The sequence below is a fragment of the Chiloscyllium punctatum genome, chromosome 4, assembly GCF_047496795.1.
Source record: "Chiloscyllium punctatum isolate Juve2018m chromosome 4, sChiPun1.3, whole genome shotgun sequence".
NCBI lineage: Eukaryota > Metazoa > Chordata > Chondrichthyes > Orectolobiformes > Hemiscylliidae > Chiloscyllium > Chiloscyllium punctatum.
Genome location: NC_092742.1, coordinates 44,351,957 through 44,378,766, shown reverse-complemented (window position 1 = coordinate 44,378,766; position 26,810 = coordinate 44,351,957). Strand labels below are relative to the sequence as shown.

General features: G+C 41.0%; 1 protein-coding gene across 9 annotated transcripts in view; it reads left to right on the top strand.

Annotated features, from left to right (window-relative positions):
• Window positions 1-20,596, top strand: part of eml1 (EMAP like 1) — a 253,491-nt gene extending 232,895 nt beyond the window's left edge. For 7 of the 9 annotated variants that reach the window (XM_072568529.1, XM_072568532.1, XM_072568526.1 and 4 more), the window contains 4 exons: window positions 574-661; window positions 3,902-3,997; window positions 17,036-17,166; window positions 19,459-20,596. In XM_072568529.1, coding sequence (XP_072424630.1) covers window positions 574-661; window positions 3,902-3,997; window positions 17,036-17,166; window positions 19,459-19,584 — 441 coding nt within the window. In that variant the 3' untranslated portion in view covers window positions 19,585-20,596. Of the gene's footprint in view, window positions 1-573; window positions 662-3,901; window positions 3,998-12,659; window positions 12,839-17,035; window positions 17,167-19,458 lie in introns of those variants that run through there. The other 2 variants (XR_011960435.1, XM_072568535.1) reach the window with 2 other exon arrangements.
• The last annotated feature ends 6,214 nt before the right edge of the window (window positions 20,597-26,810 follow it).

The following is a 26,810-nucleotide window of genomic DNA, read 5'->3' as shown; positions in this document are numbered from 1 at the left end:
TAAGACTCTAAATGCAAGTCATTGATAAGTATATTAATGTACATCTGTGTGAACAGTTGGGACCCAAGTACTGATCCTTGAGGTACTCTGCTAGCCACAACCTGCCAGTGTGAGAATAACCCAGTTATTCCTGCTCGCTGTTCTCTGTCTGTTATGCAATTATTACATTACCTCTTATCACGTGTTTTAGTTTTGTGAATCGATTGCCTACCTTCTGAAAATCTAGCTTTACTCCATCAATTAGGTGTCGGTATACATTGGAAATGGTTTCAGTTCATCCATGAGAAAACCCATTAGAAATGAAGATTGGGAGTGTATGATGAGCAGCTGATCCAATAGCAGCCCTTTTACACTAATCCCATTCATATTACTCACTCACTTTAGAACCAGCACCTTTTATAGTCCTGTAAGAAATTTAACTGAGGGCATTGATAATTCTCCAGAGCTTGCCTTATAAAATGCATGTAATATTTCAAATACTAGCACAGAGGTCGAGTGTTATAACTGGGATTATGTATAATCAAGATGTCATTCTGTTTCCTCCGACAAACCCCTACCCCACCCCACCAATAGGGTCACTCAAGTTTTATCACACACCTTGACTGGTCAACTGACTCACAGTATTTAATGTCTAATTCGGGAGACTATGAGATCTTATATTGTGAGTATACATTTTCTATATTCTAAATTAAAGTTAGTTTGATTTGTAAGTTATTTTTTAAAGGACAATTCATGTGACCAAAAAGTAAGTGAGAGGCATTTGCAATACCTGAATATTAAAATTCTCATCCTTGTTTTCATACCCTCACAGCATCATCCCACCATCTTCAGCCTGACAACCCTCTGAAAACTCCTGTGTTCCTTCAATTCTGCCATTTTGTGCACCCTCAATTTAACTTGCTTCCCCACAGGCCATCACTGCTTTAAGTTGTACAGGCCCCAGTTCTGGCAATACTCCACAACACAAGTTTGATTCCAAACAACTGTTGCAGCAAGTGACAAAATAAAGTCAAAGGCTAGATTAGAGCATCCCCTATTGATGTTAAACAGAAATGTCTTAGTTAATCTTAACATGGGACTCACTCACCATGGGATAAATTCATAAAACAGTTAACTCTATTAATATGCTGGTCCGTTCTTTTACAACGGTGGAGAAACAGCCCCCACTATTTGATTATGTGCTTACACTACGAAGATTTGCAGTGTGGTTACAGCTGTCCAAAGAGTTTTTTGTGGTATTTTCAACAGTAATCTATAATACGTAGAAATCTTTTTCATTATGGAGCTCTCTATATTTTGTGTATGAGCAGGGCAAGCAACAATGTTCTCTCCAGTCCAGTTGAAGAATCCTCATAAATAAGAAGTGTAACTCCCAGAAATTAGTACACTTGGGTCAGTGTGGGATGTGAAAATTCAAAAAATCTCAAATCCAAACACAACCCACCTCCAACCTGCCTCTAGTTTTAATGGAGGTGGGATAGAGGTTGGGGGCTGCAGTTGACTAAGGTGCACTCAGCTGGCTTGGTTTGGTATTTAACTATTATAATGAGGCTGTCAGCCACATATTCATTTTCAACCTTAAACTCTAACTGAACCGCTTTCCTAGGTCTAGAGCCCCAGTAAGTAAACAGAGAGAAGTAACCAATTCCAGGAAATGTTAGGAGTTTTTCAAACACTGCTTTGGGCCAGATGAAACAGGAATGCTTCTACTGGTTCACTGCTAGTCCCATTCCTCTAGCTCTGCAAGGTCGGTACCTCACCCTTGTCCCTAGGATTGAACACAATCCAAGGTTGCGATTGACCCTATCCACCAAATGGACAAGCTGACAGTTGGGTACTTCTTCCCCTTTAACTCGATGTAAAATCACAGGTAGAGAGTAAACTAATGGTAAAGAAAGGTTTAACCATGAGAGAGACAAAAATGTAGTTAATACATTTTATGAAGTGTTATTAATTTTTATTATGTCTAACACCAATTAATTTCTGAAGGAATGGAATTCCACACCTGTAAACGTTTTAGGGCCAGAACATTTATTTTGGCAGTATGACATAATGCACTGTTAAAAATGTTCTTAAACCCAGTGCACAAGCTATAACTTTTTAAGGCACGTTTCGTGGGTAATAAGTGGGTAAAGACTACAACTTCTCACCTACAAGTGGTTATAATGTTGAATCTACATGCAAAGTACCAAAGTACTGCTGTTTGTGGAGCAACAGATTTATTGAACAGCAGATTTGTGTTTAAATATGTATAATCAACAGAAGTTGCTAATCCATTTATTCTGTATAATTGTATGTTTTGACCATTAACCCAAATGTAATACAATGATATATATTTTTAATATAATTTATTTTAGACTTTGAATTTTGAACAAGTAGCATGTGGGTTTTGGTCTTGTGTGCATGAGCTGTTTAGTGTTTAGTTTGTCAATAATTCTGAAGCCATGATCTTTTTTAAAAAAAGCATGAGGGACAGTGCTCCTGAAGTGGTAATGGGTCTTTGTTTGCATTGGAAAAGTTTTATGAGTAAAATAATAAACATTTACGGAATGAACATCCAGGACTATTAGCTTGTTTTCTGTTTAGAAGGATCAGGATTTTTTTTCTCTCAGGAAAATCCCATAGCATGGAACGGAGATTTGCAGAGGTCCTGCTTGAAGTTCGGTGCAAGAAATATTTTCATCTAGAGAAAGAAGTTAATTTAGAACTCTTGGGAAACAGGTTACCTTAGACTAAGGACTTTACTTTGAAAGTACCAGACTACGTTGGAATCCTGAAGGAGTTATTCATATTGAGAAAGTCTAAGATCAATTGTGTGACTTGCTAAGAAAGAGGATACCAAATTCTCAAGGCCAGGAATTGAAAGCAACAGTTAAATTAAATCTATAATTATGATAGAGAAGCAAACATGGTGCATTGTCAGATTACTGTAAAGCTATGAGGTTGGAATAGATGGGAATATATATTTTACTGTGTGAAATATTTCAATTTGTATTATACAAAGTAGCTTGGTTTATTCTATATTATCTTTATTTCTTTCACATACTAAACTTATACTTGATTGTTAAAACCAAATCTGCAGCACTGAACACTGGTATTTCAGTGAAGGATCACCTTACTAAATAAAACAAACAAAAAATGATCCATCAAACCAGAATTTGTCCAGTAATAAAATCAGCTGGGATCATAACACTAGCATTGCTTCCCCTACAACCCATAGGCCATTAAAAATATAAGCACTTATTATCTGAGGGTGAGAGTTGATAGACAGAGATCAATATCTACTGCAAGCTTTCTTTTACTTTTCTTATTCATTCCAGAGATTTTGAGTGTGTTAGCAAGCCTCAGTGCTGTTAGCTGGGCATTCCAACATTTTGACCTTGCTTTATTAAAGAAGTGCAGAATAAGTTCAGTTTGGGATGGTGTGTGACTTGAGGGGTAATTTAGATAGTGTTCTCAGGCACATACTTGTCCTTGACTTTCTATATGGTTGAGATTGCAAGGTAATGAAGGTGTTAGTGAAGTCTGGGAGAGAATATTATCTAACAAATAGAGGTAGGCATTTACTTGTTAAGACTTATTCTCATTTTGGATATTGATACTGTTGTGGACTCCGTTTTAATCATGTGCAAATGAATGGATTTTGAGTGAGTTAAAGTTAGTCCTCATGATTTCAGTCTGCATTTAAATGGATTTGTATGATTTGTGCTATAACAGTAAATATTCCCATCATAAGGATAACCTGACGGAAGCATGTTTAGTGTCTTGAATGTCTTGCTTTATGGCTTAGAATGATTCTAGAGTAGCCTGCGGAATACAGAGCAGAGTGATAATATTCGTTACATACCATTCACTCCAGTGTGATTGAATCCTAGAATTTTACTTTGTTTTTCATGGACAGGGATGCCATCAGTCTGCAAGCAAGTGGTGAGTGTTGAGCAGGTCAGGGATGTTGAGTGGGCCACTTATACCTGCACATTAGGATTTCATGTTTTTGGTAAGTATTGTGCTCATTCATCTTTAGTATGAACACTTACAACAACACTGAAGCTTTACTGTAGCAACAAATATACCCATCTCTTTGAATGACTTATGGTTATCTGATATTTTGATACTGTAAAGTGTCTCCTACTCTAGCAATAGTGCTGCCTGGTGTTATGGTGGTACATGCTATCTTATGCTCTAGTGTTGCTGCCTGATACATTGAGCCTGCAGATTAAAGAATTTATATTAATAGTATCTTACCTGTATTTTATTATATTGATGGGCATTAACAGTGGATTCAATTGTGTTTCAATTGTGTTTGAAACTGTGATGATTGAGTTTGGAAGTGCATCTTTGGAACTCAGTCAAGCATTGATAATCAAACCATCCGACAATTATATCAACAAAGCAGGTGCCCTGATGTCTGTTTCTCAAGACAATCTCAGAATAAAGGCGTAGCTGAGCTCTGAAACTCATTAATGGTTCGCTCAACAGCTGTCAGTTTACATAGGCCGAAGTAAAGTTAACATTGATTGAATGACAATTTTATGAAATTAGAAAAAGTTATTCTTTCTTTGATCTGTATTTTCAATATCTATATGTTTATTTGGACAATATTGGGTGTGGTGAAGCAGGGTAAAGCTTTTGTTATTGAAACTATGAATGACAATGTCTCATTGAGACACTAATAAGATTGTAAAAGCAGCAGTGTTCTTCAAAGTAGATTTACAAATGGATTTCTTTAATCAGCACTTAAATATTATTATATGGATCATTAGTTTTATACATTGTACATACTAGTTAAGCAGGCATAGAGATGACATCTGGCCATGGAGACAGCATGGTGGGGGATAAGTGGAGAATGCTGGAAGGTCTAACAGCCTTTAGTACAGTGGGGACAATGGGGGTCGTCCAATCTGCTATATCAGCACTCACTTTCCTCTGAGGCTATACCCGAACATTTAGGAAATTCCTGGACTTGAGCTTCTACCTCATGAGTGACAATCTTGCCCAGTATATGAAACCATCTAAGGTAGACTCGAATTTAGGACATTAAGTGTAAAAATAAAACAATAGGCTACAGGAAACCAAAAGGCCCTGATAAGATAATGGGGAATGACTGATCAAACATGTACTCAAACTGTTAACATTCATTCCTTGTGATCAATCACAATTACTATTATGAAATCTCACACTCTGAGGATCTGATAGAAGTAAGCAAGATACTTTGAACTTCATGTGATCTTGTGCTTTGTAATGAGGATCCTGATCAGTGGAATGCAGTCAAAGACTGGATTGTGTAATTTGAGAAAATAGAGCCACAGGCCCATTGTCCAGACAGGGAGCTCATGACATATATTCCAGTGGCTCCTACTGAATGGAGAAATATGGCAACTGTGTGACTTACAGGAAAAGACACTGGCAACTTGAAATTAGACTCAATTTCATTTCCGCCAGGGCCACTTGGCTCTTGATCTCATACAGCCTTGGTCCAAACATGGCCAAAAGAGTTGAATTCTAGAGGTGAATTCCATTCTGCCTACCCTTGACATCAAGGTCACATTGAGTGTAGCTTCAGTGAACTCCGACAAAACTATGTCAATGGGAATTAGGAGAAAAACTCTCCACAGTCATACCTGGCTCAAAGGAAGATAGTTGTGGTTGCGGGAGGTCAATCATCTCTGTCCAGGACATCACAACAGGAGTTTCTCAGGGTAGTGAACAAGGTCAAAACATTTTCGACAGCTTCATCAATGACCTTCTCTCCATCATAAGGTCAGACGTCAACCTGTTTGCCATTGATTGCACAATGTTCACCACCATTTGCAACACCTCAGAAACTGAAGCAATCCTTGACAAGGCCTGGGCTGATAAGTGGCAAGTAGCAAGTAGCACAAGTGCCAGGCAGTGAGCATTCCCAAGAAGGGAGAATCTAACTACCATCCCTTGCTGAATCTACCACTATCAATATCCTGGGGTTACCATTGACAAGAAACTGAACTGGACTAGTCATATAAATACTGTGGCTACAAGAGTAGGGCAAAGGCTAGAAATTCTGTGGCAGGTAACTCACCTCCTGATTCCTAACTGTCTCTCTTCCATCTACAAGGCACATATCAGGAATATGATGCAATATTCTCCACCTGTCTGAACAAGAAGCTTAACACTGACTTGGACAAAGCAGCTTGATTGTCTGAAGATAAGGTAGTAAGAGAGGTAAAATAAAGGGGACAGTTGGAGTGAGTTTGGAGTTTACCTTGAAGTTCCAGATAAGGGTTAATCAACCTTGTCATATTTATACTGAAAAAGTCCCTTGTAGAGAGCTCTAAGGCTAGAACATGATGAGATTTTGTGGATTTTGAAGAGTGGCTTGGTAACACAGTTGTTGGAATGGCTTCTCCCACAGCTGGAAATCAAAGCTAAAAATATTTGTTGCCTTTTTTGTCACACTTTCAGTTTAGGCCATTTGACATAAAACCTGCGTTTCTGCAAAGCAATATTTTTCAAATATAACTACTTCTGAAAATATCTAAAGAGGAAGGAAATGTGGAAGAAAAGCTATGGAAAACAAACAAATGCAATGATGGCCTTAATGAACTTTAAGGATATTGTAATTATGGTGAGATCTGCTACGCTGCAAATTGGTTGTGCTCAGTTCAAGGGGAATCGCACAATGCTTTATTGGAATCATATACAACGCTTTCAGACATCTTCATGATACACGTTGATGATTTCTTAATGGCTTAGAGTTACTGTGGAATTTATAACATCTATTATCTATAAGATAAATCCAATTTTAAAGCAATAATCTTATTAAGAGAGTGTTACTGCCATACTTTTTAATCTACTTGGCTATCACAGAAAGATAAGATTATAACTAGAAAAAAATGGAGTACTTAGAAGCTTGACTGGTCAGGTGAACTGTATATTTTGACTCGACGGGATACCAGTTCCAACTACTGGAATTACGTAAGACTAAAGCAGAGACTGCTAAAGGGCAAATGAAGCATTAAAAATTACATCTGGACGAACACATATTTACATTCATGTCCTTAGGTGAACATAAAGCAAAACATTTTTAGCTAATTGTTCTAAAGAGTGTGCTACTGCAGCTATTTTCCATAATATCTCTAATGAATGAGAAAGGGAAATTTTGGAGAACTAAGAAAATAAAGAAAACGTTGTTAAAAGTAATTACGGATAGGAATAATGATAGTGCAGAAATTAAGTGTCTAAACTGGGGGAAGGCCAATTCAGTGTCATTAGACAGGATCTGGCAAACATAGACTGGGAGCAGCTACTTACAAGTAGGTCTCCATTTGAATAGTGAGGGTCTTTTAAAAGTAGTACAGTAAGAATTCACAACCAACATGTTCTTCTAAGAGTGTAGGGCAAGAGCAGCACATCCACGGAACCCTGGATATCGAGAGTTTGATAAAGAAAAAGAAGGAAGCATATATCACATCAAAAACATGGAAGGACCTTCAAAAGTATAGGGAGTGTAGGAGGTTGCTTGAAAAGGAAATTAGGAGGGCAAAGAGGGTTTAGAAAATATCTTTGGAAGATGGGATCAAGAAAAACACCATGGCTTTTTATGAATATTTTAAGAGGAAGAGGATTACCAGGGAAAGGGTGGGCCCTATTAGAGACCAGAGGGGTAACCAGTGCATGGAGCCTCAGGAAGGTGAGGTCTTAAACAAATATTTCTCATCTGTATTCACAAATGAGTGACATTGTAGCTGCAATATGAGATTGTTGAATATGTTAAGATTAATAAGAAGGAGGTATTCGGTATTTTAATGGACACACAGTTGCACAAATCCCTAGGGCCTGATGAGCTGTATCCCAGGTTGCTATGGGAGGCAAGGGAAGTGTTTGGTGGGGCTGTGCTGGCCACAGATGAAGTGCCAGATGATTGGCTTGAAAGAATCAACTTGGCACCTCTGGCTCAAAAGCTCTTTTGAAAAATAAGGACAAAATACACCTCTCAAAGCCATATAATTGTCACATAATGTGGTTGAAAATGTGTTGCTGGAAAAGCACAGCAGGTCAGGCAGCATCCAAGGAGCAGGAGAGTCGACGTTTCGGGCATGAGCCCTTCTTCAGGAATGAGGAAAGTGTGCCAAGCAGGCTAAGATAAAAGGTAGGGAGGAGGGACTTGGGGGAGGGGCGTTGGAAATGCGATAGGTGGAAAGAGGTTAAGGTGAGGGTGATAGGCCAGAGTGGGGGTGGGGGCGGAGAGGTCAGGAAGAAGATTGCAGGTTAGGAAGGTGGTGCTGAATTCGAGGGTTGGGACTGAGACAAGGTGGGGGGAGGGGAAATGAGGAAACTGGAGAAATCTGAGTTCATCCCTTGTGGTTGGAGGGTTCCTAGGCTGAAGATGAGGCGCTCTTCCTCCAGCCGTCGTGTTGCTATGGTCTGGCGATGAAGGAGTCCAAGGATCTGCATGTCCTTGGTGGAGTGGGAGGGGGAGTTGAAGTGTTGAGCCACGGGGTGGTTGGGTTGGTTGGTCCGGGTGTCCCAGAGGTGTTCTCTGAAACGTTCCGCAAGTAGGCGGCCTGTCTCCCCAATATAGAGGAGGCCACATCGGGTGCAGCAGATGCAGTAAATGATGTGTGTGGAGATGCAGGTGAATTTGTGGCTGATATGGAAGGATCCCTTGGGGCCTTGGAGGGAAGTAAGGGGGGAGGTGTGGGCGCAGGTTTTGCATTTCTTGCGGTTTCAGGGGAAGGTGCCGGGAGTGGAAGTTGGGTTGGTGGGGGGTGTGGACCTGACAAGGGAGTCGCGGAGGGAGTGGTCTTTTCAGAACGCTGATAGGGTCCCTGGTGTCCCTGGTGGTGGGGTCTGTTTGGAGGTGGCGGAATGACGACGGATGATACGATGTATATGGAGGTTGGTGGGGTGGTAGGTGAGGACCAGTGGGGTTCTGTCCTGGTGGCGATTGGAGGGGCGGGGCTCAAGGGCGGAGGAGTGGGAAGTGGAGGAGATGCGATGGAGAGCATCGTCGATCACGTCTGGGGGGAAATTGTGGTCTTTGAAGAAGGAGGCCATCTGGGTTGTATGGTATTGGAACTGGTCCTCCTGGGAGCAGATGCGGCGGAGATGAAGGAATTGGGAACATAATGTGGTTCCTTTGTTCAAGAAGGGCAGCAGGGAGAGGCCAGGTAATTATAGACCAGTTAGTCTGATGTCAGTGATGGGGAAGTTATTGGAAAAGATTCTGAAGGACAGGATTAATCAATCCTTGGAAAGGGAGTGATTGATCAGGGACACTCAGCATTTATTTAGTAGAAAGTGATGTTGTCTGACTAATTTAATTGAGGTTTTTGAAAAAGTGACTGAATATATTGATAAAGGTAATGCAGTTGACGTGGTGTGCATAGACTTCAGTAAGGCCTTTGACAGGGCTCACACAGAAGGCCAGCCCAGAAGGTAAGAGCTCATGGGATCTAAAGCAAATTGGCAGATACGGTCCAGAATTGTCTTGCAGATAGAAGGTAAAGAGTGATGTGGAACGTTGTTTTTATAATTGAAATTGTTGTTTTTATAATTGTTTTATAATTGAAGGATCAGTGCTGGCACCTTTGCTCTTTATGTACCTTAGTGACTAGGATGTGAATGTAATGGTATAATTAGTAAATTTGCAGAAGACATGAAAATTGGTGGTTTACTGATAATGAGGAGGATGATCTCAGGCTATGGTCTGATATTGATCAGCTGGTAAATTGGGCAAAGCAATGGCAAATAGAATTTAATCCTGATAAGTGCAAGGTGATGCATTTTGGGAGATCTAATCAGGGAAGATATACAAATGAATGGTAGGTTCATAGGGAGTACTGAGGAACAAAGGGACCTGTGTGTACATGTCCATAGGTCCCTGAAGGTGCCAGCACAGGTAGACCAGATGGTGAAGAAGGTATATGAAGTACTTGCCTGGGGTGTAGAGTATAGGAGCAAGGCCATCTTGTTACAACTCACATTGATTAGATCTCAGGTGGAATACTGTGTGCTGTCCTGGTCGCCACACTATTGGAAGGATGTGATTGCACTGGAGAGGGTGCAGAGAGGAGATTCACTAGGATGTTACCTGGGGTGAAAAGTGTCAGTTATGAGGAGAGACTGGATGAGCTGGGTTTGTTTTCCTTGGAGCAGAGAAAGAGGATCTGTTGAGGTTTACAAAATTATGAAAGGCATAGCCAGGGTAGATTATGAGAATCTCTTCCCTAGGGCAGATGTGTCTAAGACCAGAGGGCATATGTTTAAGGTGAGGAGCAAATGGTTTAGCAGAGATATGAGAAAAGATTCTTTCACCCAGGGGGCAGCACAGTGGCTCAGTGGTTAGCACTGTTGCCTCATAGCGCCAAAGACCTGGGTTCAATTCCAGCCATGGGCGACTGTCTGTTTGCACGTTCTCCTCATGTCTGCGAGGTTTTTTCCCACAATCTAAAGATGTGCCATTTAGCTAAATTAGCCATGATAGTATTCAGGGATGTGTAGGTTGGGTGCATTAGTCAGGAGTTAATAGACAGCAAGGGATTGGGTCTGGGTGGGTTACTCATTAGAGGGTCAGTGTGGACTTGTTGGGCTGTAGGGATTCTAATTTCAAAGGGTGAAATATGCTACCTGAGAGGGTGGTAGAGGCAGATACTCTTGCAAAATTTAAGAAGCATCTGGATGAGTACTTAAAATGCCAAGTCCGCTGGGAGATCCAAGATGGCGGCAATCCAGTAGGTCTGCCTTGCCCAGAAAACCAGACAAAGTAGTGCCTTTTTACCCATTGTGGTGTAAATCGCTGGTTTTAAGCCCCTAGAACTGTTATTTATTAGTTTCAGTGCTTTTTTTAAAGAAACAAAAATGACTAAGGGAAAAGGACCGCGAGGATCGCAATGAGTATGGCACTCCCCTGCAATACCGGACAAGCCCGCGGCCTCTGTGAACATTCCTGGGGTCTTATCTGTGGAGCAGAGCCTAGTCTCGGAGTTCATGAAACTCTGAGCGAAGATCGATTTAGCGATAGAGGAGACCTGGACCAAGCTGGAACCAATCTTGGCCATGCTGCAGAAGCATGACCAGGAGATCCAGCATGGAGGCGGAGCAGCAGGCCGCAGCTTCCAAAACCACGGTGGAATCTTTGGAGGGCCGGGTCCAGGCCTTGGAGCGGCAGGTATGGGCCTTAGTTGAGCAGTTTGACAACTTCAAAAGTCACTGCCAGAGTGGGAAGAGGGAGACCAGCTGATCAGCTTCTTGGAGGAATGGCTCCTGCAGTTTTTGAAGCTGGACGTCAAGGCGGATGGGGTGCAGGTCGAGCAGGCCCACTGGGTTGCACTGCACAGGCCGGGCTGGACCAGAGTCCCCACCTGGTCCTACAGCTACCGCAGCATTATAGAGAAAAGGAAATGATGATGGAAGCTGTTAGAGCACTGGGGAAGGATCCACAGGCTCAGGTATATAAAGAACCAAGAATTATGTTCTTTAAAGACTTTTCTGCAGCCGTGATCTAAGAGGAAGGCCTTTGATGAGGCAAAACAGAGGCTGAGGGACTTGAATATTTAGTTCTCTGTAAGATATCTGGCAATATTACGTTTCAGCCACGGAGGGTTCATGTTTAATTTTGACTCACCGGAAAAGACTTCCTGGACAACTGAAAATAAACTGGTGGCTCAAATAATATGGACAATCGTGTTCACTTTGTTTTCTCTGTAGTTTGCCTGGTTTACCTGGTTTTGTCTTTTTAATATGTGAGGGTCTTCCCTTTTACTTCTTTCTCTCTCCTCTCCCTTCTTTCTCCCCTCCCATTATCATTTGTTTTTCTATCATACCCTTTTTGTTTCTCTCTTTGTTTAGTACTGTGTGTGTGTGTGTTGGGGGGGGGGGGGGGGTGGCGGTGGGGTGGGGGGGAGGGAGGGGAAGGTGGTTCATTCATTATAAATAAAACTGCCTAGAGTCAAAGTATGGATGGGAAGGGTTGAATGTCCACTTTTGATTTTCTTGTTGTAAGATGTGTGTGACTTTTATATACTTTGTTCTTTTTGGGTTTGGGACGTGGCTTCAGTGAGAAAGAGCCATGGAGGGGTTAGTGAGTAGTATGGGTGCCTCCTGTCGGCAAGGGGACAAGTCTCCTTTTATTTGTGTTATATGTTGGTTCATTGTAGAAGGAGTTGTTAGATATTTTGATTTGGTAGTTTTTGTAGTTGTATTTTCAAGTTTATATGAACTGTTTACTGTTTTCACTCGGCGCGCTATAAATGAGGTTCTTCCTCCCAGAGGGGTCACAGACTGCGTCGGATGCCTATGGCTAACTCCTGGTTTGATTGGTGCGCTTGGAACATTAAGGGGAGTCATTCACCGATTAAGAGAAAAATACTTTCAAGCCTTAGAAAGGAAAGGGTCGATTTAGCCTTGCTGCAAGAAACACATCTAACTGATAAGGAGCACTTAAAGTTACAGCAGGGAGGGTTCAGCCAGGGGATTCTTTTCATCCTTTGGTTCGGAAAGGTGGAGGAGTTATACCCATTCAGAAGAATCTACCATTTCTGTTGTTAGACCAAATTAAGGATGAATGTGGGCACTTTCTGATCCTTAAAGCTTTAATACATGGAGAGAAGTATGGGATTTTGAATGTATATTGTCCTCTGGCACACCCCCCTCAAATTCTTAATGAATGCACTCTCCAGGTTGATGGTCCTTGGAGTGCGTCATACAATTATAGGGGAAGACTTTTACCAACTTATGGACCCCAAGGTGGATAGGATGCCTAGGGATCTCACGGGTGTGTTCCCGCAATCCAGGCAGCTGGTGGACCTGAACAGGGAGCTGGGGTTGGTGGACGAGTGGAGATGTCTTCACCCTGAGGGTAAGGACTTCACCTTTTTTTCTAACCCACACAAGTGCTACACTAGGATTGATATGTTTTTTGCCCCATCGGCCTTTTTGAAGTCGGTGCTGTCCTGTAGAATTGGGAACGTAGCCATTTCCGATCATGCAGCAGTGTACATGGAGGTTAAGGCCAGTGACGATGGGACAGGCTTGCAGCATTGGTGTATGGATCCTTTCCTCCTGAAAGATAACAACTTCTTTGAGTATTTTTTGTGAGAATTTAAAAATTTTCTGGGACATTAATTAGTTTACGGTCAGTAATCCGTCGGTGCTCTGGCAGACTGCCAAGGCCTATGCAAGGGGTTTGCCTATTTCTTATTCGGCGACCCAGAAGTGTAAGAGGGGAGAGCAGCAACGTTTGCTCGAGACTCGGCTGAAGGCATCTGAGACAGCATACTTTGACAGACCGTCTGTAACTAAGATGCAGTGGATTACAGACCTCTAGGCTGCTCTGAATGCTGCATTCACCTAGACAGCAAAGAGGGAGACTTCCTTTGCGAAACAGAGGTTATTCGAGTATGGTAATAAACTTGGTAGGTATTTGGCATATTTGGCCAGAATGAAGAGTGCCCCCCAATCTTTCACATCCATTAGAGAGGGTTCTGGCACTATCACCTGCAATCCCAAAAAGACTAATGCAGTATTCAGGATGTTCTACTCTGGGTTGTACCGGTCGGAGTGCTGTGAGGACAGATTGGCAAAGGTGGAATACTTTTTTAAGACCTTGGATCTCCCAGGTGTAACTTCAGAGCAAGCATCTCTTTTGAATGTCCCTCTGATAATCCAAGAGATACAGGAGGCGGTGAGGCAGCTCCAGAGTGGTAAGGCACCTGGCCCAGATGGATTTCTGAATGAGTTTTATAAGAAGTTTATAGACATCTGGCCGATCCACTGTTGGATATGCACAATTACTCGTACAATCAGGACTGCCTCCCATCCTCTCTGAGTGAAGCAAATATTTCTCTTATTCTCAAGAAAGGGAAAGCCCCAGAGGATTGCACTTCATATAGGCCCATATCATTATTAAATGTGGACTTTAACATTTTGTCAAAAATGTTGGCGTTGAGGCTGGAGAAGGTCATGCCCTTCATTGTAAATACCTACCTAGACAGGTTTATTAAGGATTGCAGATCCTCTAATAGTATTAGGAGAGTGCTAAATATGATTTAGGTGTGCCAGCAAGGGTCGTTTCCAGCTTGGTAGTCTCCCTGGATGCAGAGAAAGTATTTGACCGGGTGGACTGGCCGTGCCTCTTTTATGTGCTGGAATGGTTTGGCCTTGGAGGGGTCTTTGCCAAGTGGGTGGCAGTGTTATATAGTGAAGTATAGGCAAGCACTATGAAGACTTAACAGTTGGCTTATCCCTTTTATCTGGCGTCACAGGTGGTCTCTTATTATGCTTGCCAAATTGCATCTTCTGCAGGGGATAGGGAGTGTGGATTTTCCAGACTTTAAGAAATACCAACTATGTTCCCTGCTGTCCTATGTGGCTGATTGGGCTGGCCAGGATCTGTGGTCAATCTGGCTTGACATCGAGGCCTCCCAGGCAAAATGTCCCCTCATTAATCTAAGGTTCATGGACAAGATGAGGACTGTAATAGACCATTGCAGAAACTCGATTGCCCTTAACACGGTTAAAGCATAGAGAATGATGCGACAAAGTGAGGGCAATTTACAAAAAAACTTCCCCTTTTACTTCAATAGTAGGATTGGTAGGATTCTGGCCGGGAGCGATAGATTCTGGCTTTAGGCTCTGGGAGTCCAGAGGAATTTCCTGTTTGGGAGATTTATTTGATGGGGAGATTATGGTGTCTTTCAAGCAGCTGAGCTATTTAGGGACTTTATGCAGAAAAAAAACTACATTAATGGTTAGTCCCTGTAAGTCAGATATGGAGAGGAGAGTGCTTCAGTCCACGGGCACTCTATTGGTCAGCACCCTCTATCATTTATTAGGAGGTCGGGTCTCACAGGACATCAAGCGGTTGTGTGGAATCTATGCTCAGGATTTGGGGATGGAGGTCTCACCAGAGGAGTGGGAGGGTATTTGTGAGAACATAAGGAAGATCTTGATTTGCAATAGGACACAGGCTATGCAGTTGAAGGTACTCCACAGGGTTTATTTGGCACTGGAGCGGTTTGTGAAATTTAAAACAGGAGCGTCCCCAATGTGCCCAAAATAGATGTTGGTACTCTTATTCATTGCTTGTGGTCATGACACAAGCTTCGTCAGTATTGGGGCACTTTAGCGAGTGTTCTGGATTGGGTCCTGGGAACCGAGGTCAAAATAGATCCGGTGTCCCTCCTCGTGGGTTTGTCGAATCTCCCCTATTTGGACGCGCATGGGAAAAAACTGTTTAATATTCTTTCATTTTGTGCAAGGAAGAACATTCTGATGAGCTGGGTATCGGAAAATCCCCCAGGACTCTCGGGGTGGTGTAGGTTACTCATGGAGTACGTCTCCCTGGATTTCCTTACAAGTATGGTGCACCAGAAAACAACTTTTTAATAGGATGTGGTGGCCCTTTTTGAACTATACAGATGTGGACTTATTGGCTATATTGGTTAAGGTCAACTAGGAGAAAGTGAGGACTGCAGATGCTGGGGATCAGAGCTTAAAAATGTGTTGCTGGAAAAGCGCAGCAGGTCAGGCAGCATCAAAGGAGAAGGAGAATCGACATTTCGGGCATAAGCCCTTCTTCAGGAATGCGGAACGTTTCAGAGAATACTTCTGGGACACCCGCACCAACCAACCCAACCGCCCCGTGGCTGAACACTTTAACTCCCCCTCCCACTCCGCCAAGGACATGCAGGTCCTTGGCCTCCTCCATTGCCAGACCATGGCAACACGACGCCTGGAGGAAGAGCGACTCATCTTCTGCCTAGGAACCCTCCAACCACAAGGGATGAATACAGATTTCTCCAGCTTCCTCATTTCCCCTCCCCCCACCTTTCCTCAGTCCCAACCCTCAGACTCAGCACCACCTTCTTGACCTGCAATCTTCTTCCTGACCTCTCCGCCCCCACCCCCACTCCGGCCTATCACCCTCACCTTAACCTCCTTCCACCTATTGCATTCCCAATGCCCCTTCCCCAAGTCCCTCCTCCCTACCTTTTATCTTAGCCTGCTTGGCACATCCTCCTCATTCCTGAAGAAGGGCTTATGCCCGAAATGTCGATTCTCCTTCTGCTTTGATGCTGCCTGACCTGCTGCGCTTTTCCAGCAACACATTTTTAAGCTATATTTGTTAAGGCCTTTGTGTAGCCGTGAGGGCTGTGTCTGGTGGCCTGGGGACCCTGGGAAGAAGAATTCTAAACAAATATGGGAATGCCAACTGATGTTCTCGATGATAGGGAGCTTTGGTGGGATTACACTGAGATGTTACAATGTAACGTAATTTAATGTAATTTGCCTTGGTTCAACTCGGTTTAATTTAGTTCCTTTGTGTTTTGATTTAGTTATTTATTGAGTTGTAGTTTGTGTAGAGTTTTTTTCCTCTCAGATTGTTTGTGGTGTAGTAGATTGTAGTAGTTTGTTTACTGTTATTGATGTTACATTGCAAGGTTGTTCTATTATTTTGTAGTAATTTTATAAAAAATTCAAAATCTTTTTCTCAATAAAAATATTTATTTAAAAAAATGCCAAGTCCAGGTAAATGTGATGGAAAACTCTCCACTGACCTGAATGTGTCGAGCTCCAACACTGAAGAAGCTCAACACTATCCAGGACAATGCAGCCCATTTCATCAGCCCATTCACCAATTTAAATATTCAGTCCCTCCATCACCAACTTCGAGTGTATTTTATCTATTGGATGTGCTGCAATAACTCACTTTTTAGATTGCACTTTCCAAATCTGCAATCTCAGCCACCTCAAAGAACAAGAGCAGCAAGCACATGGACACACCACTACCTGCAGTTTTGCTCCAAGTCATGCAATGTCCTGACTTGCAGCTGTGTCGCTATTCCTTCACTGTTGCTGGATCACAATTCCAAAACTCCTCTTGGAACAGCACAGTGGATGTACCTCCACCAGATGAAATGCAGTGCTTCCAGAGGCTGCTTGCCACCATCTTCTCAAGGGCAATGAGGGATGGGCAACAAATACAGTTTTAGAAGTCTAAGACAGAAGAGTCCTAAATTTGTAACCACCATCTACTGCACCTTGTGTGTTGCAGGAGTCTGGCCTGAAGGATCAGATGGAACTGACATCAATGCTGTGTGTAGATCCAACGATAAAAAACTTTTGTCTACAGGTGATGACTTTGGCAAAGTGCATCTGTTTTCATGTCCATGTTCACAAGCCAGGGTATGACTTTACTTTTACTAAATTCTTCATATCAATGTTGAACTTAAGTTTTCGAAGAATTTCATCCCCCTTCTGTTACAACATTTCTTCTCTGCTTTAGGTTGTTTTCCTTATTATCCATTCATATTTTCAGGGTCAACCTAAGTGATGTGGTCCCAGGACTCTAGATATTAGATGTCTGCAATCGGATGGAATGTTGTCAGACTCTATAAGATCTGGCTGGGAGTTTGTACTCCATCTGCTCCATTAATTTCCAGTGAAGAACTGAATCTATTGTTGTCTAATAAAACAGCAATCAGGAAAGTGTTGCATTGGCTTCATGGATCTGCGGTCATTTAACAAAATGAGTGAATGAAGGCCAAAAACCAATACAGCAAGAAATTGTGGGTCAGCCAGAAGCATTGCCGTACAATGGGCTATGCTGGCCATGTGTCACTTCAACCATATCTCTAGTGCTTGCGTAGCAATTAGATATGGAATCTCTGATGTCAACTCAGCCTGTGGGATTCATTGTTCAGGTCCAATCTGACCTTCCCTAGCCCAATAAGTGTCCAGTCAACATTCAAAGTTTCAAGTTATTCAATGAGTCTTGAATGAACCTAAGGAGTGGTGACACCTGGTGGTAGGGAAATCACATTCTGTCTGGGCCCTCTTACTATTTAAGAGACAGCTGGATGGTTTGCCCTTAACTGGCATATAGGCATACCTTGAAATGAAGGAGCCCTAGCTTAATTAAGTACCTGCTATTTTGTGGGCTGTTTAATTGGAGCAATGGGGAAAGACTCGTAGATTATGGGGTCTAAATGTTTTACCAACTTAGACAACTCTTTCGCGTGCAAAATCTGATCTCTTTTTTACGTTGTGTGTCTTGTGCATTGCTGTTTATCCTTATTCTTGCATCAGAAGATTCAGAAATTTAAGCTTCATTGTATATATGTTAATATATTTTACACATCATTTCAAAGAGTTTCAAACCCTTTTACAGCTGAGACAGCTGAGTATTTCACTGAAATGAGCACTGTAGATTTAAAAGGGAATATTTTCATGGATCAGATGGTGTGGCCCTTTAGAATTCATAAAATGGCTCTACCAGTATTGATTCCTGAAGAAGGGCTTATGCCCGAAATGTCAATTCTCCTGCTCCTTGGATGCTGCCTGATCTGCTGCACTTTTCCAGCAACACATTTTTCAGCTCGGATCTCCAGCATCTGCAGTCCTCACTTTCTCTTACTGGGTATCTAATACTAAAGTAGGATTCAGATAAAATGATACAGGTAGCTTAGAAAGTTCCAAATATAAAAAAAAAAGACCACAAAGGTCTGTCATAGTTAAAGTCATAGAGCTGTATAGCATGGAAACAGACTCTTCGGTCCAATTGTCCATGCTGACCAGATATCCTAAATTAATCCAGTCCCATTTGCCAGCATTTAATCCATATGCCTCTAAACCCTTCCTATTCATATACCTATCCAGATGCCTTTTAAATGTTTGTAATTGTACAAGCCTCCACCCCTTCCTCTGGCAGCTCATTCATACATGCACCAATCACTGCATGAAAAAGTTGCCCCTTAGGTCCCTTTTAAATCTTTCCCCTCTGACCTTAAATCTATGCCCTCTGGTTTTGGGCTTCCCTACCCTGGGGAAAAGACCTTAGCTATTCATCCTATACTCCTCATGATGTTATAACCATCTACAAGCTCACCCATCATCCTCTGTCATTCTAGGTAAACTAGCCCCAGCCTATTCAGCTTCTCCCTCTAGCTCACACCGTCCAAGCCTGGCAACATCCTTGTAAATCTTTTATGAATCCTTTCAAGTTTCACAACATCCTTCCTATAGCAGGGAGACCAGAATTGTACACAGTATTCCAAAAGTGGCCTAATTAATGTCCTCCTTAGATGGAATAATTCGAGAAAAGTTTATAATGTATAAAACCTAAATATAATACTAGTTTCCAAACTGTGGACACATATTATATGAGTAAATAACATCTAGTATCATGTGAGTAAGCTGCCAGGAATTCGGCCACCCAGTGTTGGTGACCCTAAGGATGGATAGTTTCCTGGTTATGGTGTGGGCATGGGTTGTAGTTGGTGGCAGTTGAATTCCTTCATAGTGAATTAGCAAAAGCTGCACTTGATTGATATCTGTCCCTTCAGCATTCAAGTAAGCTCACGTCTCCGTTTGTCTCACAACTTTTTGATGCAGGAGAGTTATAATTTTACTTTTCTTGCAACATTAATTCACAGTTAACTGATCAAACATATCAATATTCTTCTTTTAACCTTGCAGGCTCCGAGCCACACGTATGGAGGACACAGCAGTCATGTAACCAGTGTAAGCTTTCTGCACGATGACAGTCAGCTGATCTCCACTGGAGGGAAGGACATGAGTGTCATGCAATGGAAAGTCATTTAAACTGGCCTCCTGCCATGAAATTTGCTTGGTTGTCACAGCAAATATTACACATGGGATGATTTTTTGCCAGAAGCTTAAACTGCAACAAAAAAGCAAGAGAAGTTCCTGCACTTTTACAGGCCATGATTTGGCATTTCTGTTAAATGTCAAAAGATTTTATTTAAACCTCAGGAAAATCATGCCTCTGCAAGGTTACTGGTGCATTGTGTGTGGTACATGATTGTTTAACAGTTCTGACAGTCACTTCAGAAAATAGACTTGCTCCTGGTCTCTACAGCTTCAATATGTTTCTCTGTGGTGAAGTGAGGGTAATGTACAGTATTGTTTATATGTTTACCCTAACAAAATATCTGTAAACACAACCTTTAATTTTGTGAAGTTAAAATAAGCTTTAATGAACTGTTTACCATCAATACTGTATGCACTAAATTCCTTGTATTGACACAAGCTTTGTGTATAATGTGTCTTAAATTTATGTCGCAGTCTGTTTTGTATCTGATTGTCAATCTGTTCCTGAAGCATGGTGAGAGTTGACTTCCAGTTGTCACGTTGGTGGAAGCTGCTGCATATTTTCTTCCCCCTTCCCTTGAAAGGAGCTGTTGTCTTGATGACAGTTACAATTTAACTGCAGAACCACTGACTAATGCACTCTAAGCCTGTAGAGGCAGTTCACAGAGAGAAAAAGCCTGCACATCTATGACTGTGCAACTTCTACTCCATCTCTATCCGCCACTCCCCGCCCCCAACCTAGCAATATGGTGTATGCATAGATATTTTCCCATTGTAAACAAAGCCGTCTCCTTGTGAGGACAAAAAGAGGAAAGGTATTAGGTAGGGCTGGTGACATAGCTCGCACTTTCAGCAAAGTTGAAATATGCGGTTTACATTTGGAATGTATGTAGAGATTTTTAAAAATGAAAGTTATTGGTACATTCTTTAACATTAAGGTTCAAAGACTTGTTTTGTGACTGACCGTCAATAAATTAAAGTTGCTGAAAGGTATCAATGTGAATAGGTGTCTGTGCACTTTTTCCCCATCTCTGACCTATTTGAGATCAACAATGTTCAAAATGTATTCTGGACAAAACATATATTGCTTTAATGTAGCCATATTTTGGAAATAACATAAACAAATAGAAATGCAACACAGTTCAAATTGTATATTTACATCCAGTTTTTATAAATGTGAAACCTGACTCCATGTACTTTTGTCAAAGGATGGTATATAAATGAAGAAAAGGTAATATCTAACCATGAAGTCCTGGGCTACACCTAAGAGTACCACACAGGGGTGGGAGAAGAATCACTGGACATGATATAATATTTACAATGTAACAGCCTTGAAGGGTCAATGTAGCTTGGATTAAAAAATAGTTTCAGGACAGTGAATTGTGTATCGTGCTCGCCTTATGTTTTGTATTGTAGAATGAGAGATGTGATATTCCCCAAGGATCAATACTTTTTATGACATGTATAAGTGACTTTGATATTGGATTGCAAGAGTAAAATTATAACATGCACTGAAGGTAATGTACAAACAAGTGTGATGAGCTCTGAGAATGATAATCAATTGACTGCAATAGCACATAGCTATGCTCGCAGAATGGACAGTCAAGTGGCAAATACAACTTCACACATGCAAGCGTGAGATGATACAGTTTGGCAGAAGAAATGGGGACAATCAACACTAACTTAATGGCACAGTTCGAAAGTATATATAGGGAAAGGGGAACCTGGGAGTCTTTGCATGCCAGGCAAGATATTCAGAGAGTAATTAGTAAAAGATATAAAATCTTGGGCTTCATAAATAGATCTATTGCAAACAAAAGCAGAGGGGTTCTGTTGAACTTTTATAATGCTCTCTCTGGACGCAACTGAAGTACTGCAACTAGTTTTAGTCAATACACTTTATAAAGGGTGTGAGGTTCCTTGAAAAAATGCAGAGCAGAATAGTTCCAGGGATGGCAAAGAGGGATTTTAACCCCAAGGTTTGGTGATAGCAGCTAGGATTGTTCTCTTTTGAAGAAAGATGTTGACAGGAGATTTTGATAGAGGTTCAAAAGGTTATGACAGGTTTAAATATCAAAGACAAAGAAATGCTGTATTTGTTGGCAATTAGTAAAAGTCCAAGAACACCAGTTTTCAAGTTTTTGGCAAGAGATATAGAGAGTATGTGAGGAAGAATATTTTTTAATGATAAGTGATAATGGACTGGAGTTGGCTGCATACTTGGATGATGGAATTAATTATTTCAAACTAGAATTGGATGCAATTTGAGGGGATTAAACTTGCACAGCTATGAATCTGAATGTGAATTTCACGTTAAGAGGCTAAATGTGAGGTTGTTGTATTAGCCATTGACTAACTCACTACCTGCACTGCCAAGAAAACTCAATTAATCCGACGCCAATCAGCTTGTTAAGAGCTGACAAGCTCAGGCCTTTATAGGCCTTGCTAGTGGCATTCCTGGGTCCTAAAGACCATTGATCTGACCTACTCCTTAGGGTATCTAACAGCGCAAAGGTAGGTCTTTCTCTTTCACTTCTTGTGGGTAGGGATTATGGGACGAGGGGATTCAGATGCAAGGGCATATGGGTACTTTCAAAGGCCAACCCCTTGTCCTCTATCTGTGTCTCCAATTGCCCACAAATTGGGAAAATTTCAACTCTCCAATAGACCAGGTAGACTGGTTCCCCAGTCAAGAAAACAGCCACTTCTTATATCTATGGGGAAGACAAGTAATTGAGGAGTTAATGTTGAGGCCTTTAAGTGATCATTAATTGACCACTTAACCAATGTGGAGATTGATTAGCTCAGTTGGCTGGATGGCAGGTTTGCAACATAGAGTGATACCAACAGCATGGGTTTAATTCCTTTACTGCCTGAAGTTACCATTAAAGGTCCCACCTTCTCAATATCAGCTGAGGAGTGGTGACCCTCATGTTAAACTCACCATTCGCCATCCTTCTCCAATGAGGAAACAACTCTATGGCGCTATGGTGACTTTATCTTTCAAATAGTTGCAGATTGACAAAGTCCCAATGAACCTTTTCGCCCAGAGTTTTGTGGTGAGAAGGGACTCTGGTGTCTGCAGGGAGCCTCCCAATTGAATTCATCAATTATTACAGATGTTTCTGGAAAAGCTCAGCAGGTCTGGGAGCATCTGCGAAGAGAAATCAGAGTTTACATTTCAGGTCCGATGAGGGTCAGTTCTGAGGAAGGGTCACTGGACCTGAAATGTTAATTCTGATTTCTGTTCACAGATGCTGCCAAACTTGCTGAGCTTTTCCAGCAATTTCTGTTTTTGTTTCCAATTTGCAGCATCCGCAGTTCTTTCAGTTTTTAAATCAATTATTAGCCCTTCTTGCCACAACTAGTGATGATGTAGTAGTAAAATCAGTAGTAGTAAAATCAAAGATTAATATCATGAAGTGAACTATGAAACTGAAAAAGTAGAATGTCACTATTGGTTTTCCCAATCTCTTTTATTGGAAATAGAAACAGCTATTTATTTTACCAAGAGTTTAACCAATTTTCCACTGAAGTTGCAATAGGAAACAGCGAAACAAATCCACAGTGCTTCGGGAGTGTGGGGTTCTTGTAATTGATGGTATCAAAGTCAGTCAGGAAGTCAGGAGCAACTGATATCAAGAATGATACTTGTAACTTTGACCATTATCATCCCTGCTGTGGGCAAAATGAAGCCTAATAAGAAGGGCTCAAATATGAAATAGTGTAGCTGTGATTTAGGACATTAGAGAGAAGGACTGTATTGGAGTTGTGCTGGTCATTGCAGAGAATGGAGAGGACCAAAAGTTTTTTTTCAAAAAGGGATTGATTTTGATAGTTTGAAAGATCCAAGGACCAGACCACATGATGGGAAAAGGAGGTTCGTCAACAGGTCAGGGGATCATATGGCAGGCTTCATGGATGAGTTTAGTTCAGAGTTGGAAAAGAGGTAAGGGAGTGGGATATGAGTTTAACCTGAGGTCCAGGACAGAATGAGGATAGAAAATTGGAAAATTCTACGTGCCTGAAATGCCAGTGTGAGCTTGAAAGTGGCACGAAGCTCACAGTGAAACCATTGGTATTCTTTCTGTGTGGTCCTGTTATCAATGTTATTGGATGAAAAGCATCACTTCTAGATTTTGTAATAGGTTTTGTGTTAGGTCACTCTTGTGGCATGGGACCATGTCCAGTGCAAGGCACATGAACTATTTGGATTTGGTATCCAAGTTAATGATCGATTGGGCAGCTATTATAATTTAGTGGAGATGGTTACATTTGAAAAAGAGAAGACTGAAATTCTGCAGAATGACGAGAATGGCTTTAACATTTAGCTGTGGAAAGGCAATGACAATAGAACAGGACATTGCTGAACTAGATGATTCATAAGACCAGCCTCTCAGAAAGTATGCACAAATGTAATGTTTGTAGATCTGGGGTGACAAAACTTGGTATTGTATTAGCAGCAGCTTCTTGCAGCTGGAGTAGATAAGACATCATGGGGTATATCAACATCATAATAGGTGAAAGGCCTGAATCAGGAGAAGGTTGAATGTAAAGGGGTATGAGTGATGAAATCTTCTGTGCTGAGGATCCAAATCCAGAGGGTGGCTATTAGTAAATTTAATATCTTTTATAATGAAGTTAGATGGGATGGGAAAAAATAGTCTTCCAGTTTATGAGGTAGGGGTTTACTTGCCAACATCCACATAGTCATGAGGACATCCCCAACACAAGTGTACATACCATGATCTTCCCTGTATGACCATAGATTTTTAACACAAGCTTTTATTATTTTTCCTCACTATTCTAGCAAGCAAATCAGCTACCATATAAATGCTATCTCAGTGTTTCCTTAAGCTTTCCTTTCTCTTTTGCAACAATATATTCCACAGTGCAACATAAATTCAACTGGAAACTTGATATTCCTGCCCCTCCACACCCCAAAATCCACTCTGCCTGCTTGAACCAATCACTCCGTAGTAGATATTCACAATTATAGAGGGGAAAATGTGAAGCAAGTTGTCAAAAAATTTAGCATTCAGGAACTCTGCCCATTCACATCGCCATGAATTTGGTCAAAATTTTGCTCTCGTAAAAAAAACCGGCAAAGGTCAAAGTTCAAGAACATGTATAGCTTCTGTTTGAATTGGATACCATTCCTGATAACCATTTAACCTATTACCTGCAGGAACAAGACAAGTTCACACATTAATATTATGGAGGTCTACTATCTCTATGTAATGGTTATGTTTATTTGAATATATTACTTTGTAGATAAGTTACCTGCTAAAACTTGAACAGTCTAATGACCTGGTCTTACCAAAATGAAATTACTAAATTAATTTAAAATCAACATTTTAACTATACTTCGTAATAGTATTTCAGATATGTATACTTGATTTTTTTAAAGAACTCACAAATATATGTTGAATAAAGGTGCGCTAAATAATTTACATTTTTAAAAAATGTAGATATTAGCTTTTTAAGCAGTCCTCCAAACCTAGTTTTTTTAACAAATTATTTATAATTTACAAACCATTTGTTCATACATGCTTTTGGTTCTGTATAATTTATAATTAATCATATTGAAATAAATGTAAATTTGAAAACGTTGGTGAAAATAGTACTTCTTCTGCACCTGATATTTTAATGGCTTTGTCTGAAGAAGGGACCAGGCAATTTTAAATAACTAACAAAGGTATTTTTTAAATAAGAGCTATCTTTCCAAAACAGTGTTATTTTCCTTATTTAGAAGAAAGGTCCAAACCCAGTTTCAAAATGTTGTGAGGTTGTGTCATATCACTATACCGTCTGATAGCTTGATACATGTGATAGGACTGGAGTGTTGCTCTTATGTTTCACTCTCCTAATTAAAATTCATCGATCATTGCAGTTTTCTTAACTTAGAGGCTATATTTCTGAAATGAGGAATGTAATCCATGCCATGTGACAGTGCCATCACCTGATTAATGCTGCTATTCTTCATTTGACCTTCCTAAACCTCATAAATGAGGATCAGTATTAATCTACGCTTTTAGCATTCCAGCACCCAATTTTGAAACTTCAAAGAAATCTCAGTGACTCAGCAAATTGCTTTGTTCATGTCAAACTGTACATGCCTGAAAGAGACAGGTAATCAAGCTAGTTGAAAAATGTTTTTCGCTAATCTTCCAAATGACATAACTTCTTATTTTTGAGCACATTTCTCAGCATTTCAATCACAGTAGAAGAAAAATTTCTGTTAATTAATAGATGGCAACTTTGAAAGTGTTTGTGAATTACTTAAAGATGTGTTAACTTCTAGATCAGTTTTGCTGATTTTTTGAATGACTTTGAATTGAGGAGATGCTAGCACCATTGTTGGGAGGTAGATAAAAAAGAAAGCTGAAGCTGAATACTACTGGTTGTAATGAGCTACAAAGAGCAAATTCTTGTCAAATAAACAATAAAATAATGAGATTCAGAACCCATTAAGGTTTCTCTGCACTGTGTCCCTGTAGAGATAAGGCAGTATAGACTTTTCTCTTTTATACTTAGTTAATGAGAAAATTAATTTCCTACCCCTCCCTCCATTGTAAAGATAGTCAAGCCATAATAAATATATCTTTTTCTCTTATTCCTAGATCTAGTCCATGGAAACCAAATAGAGGGAAAAAAATTAAGCAAGGATATCATCGATAGTCACAGGGGAGGTGCCGGAAGACTGGAGGTTGGCAAACGTGGTGCCACTGTTTAAGAGGGGCAGTAAAGACAAGCCAGGGAGCTATAGACCGGTGAGCCTGACCTCAGTGGTGGGCAAGTTGTTGGAGGGAATCCTGAGGGACAGGATGTACACGTATTTGGAAAGGCAAGGACTGATTCGGGATAGTCAACATGGCTTTGTGTGTGGGAAATCATGTCTCACAAACTTGATTGAGTTTTTTGAAGAAGTAACAAAGATGATTGATGAGGGCAGAGCAGTAGATGTGATCTATATGGACTTCAGTAAGGCGTTCGACAAGGTTCCCCATGGGAGACTGATTAGCAAGGTTAGATCTCATGGAATACAGGGAGAACTAGCCATTTGGATACAGAACTGGCTCAAAGGTAGAAGGTGGTGGTGGAGGGTTGTTTTTCAGACTGGAGGCCTGTGACCAGTGGAGTGCCACAAGGATCGATGCTGGGCCCTCTACTTTTTGTCATTTATATAAATGATTCGGATGTGAGCATAAGAGGTA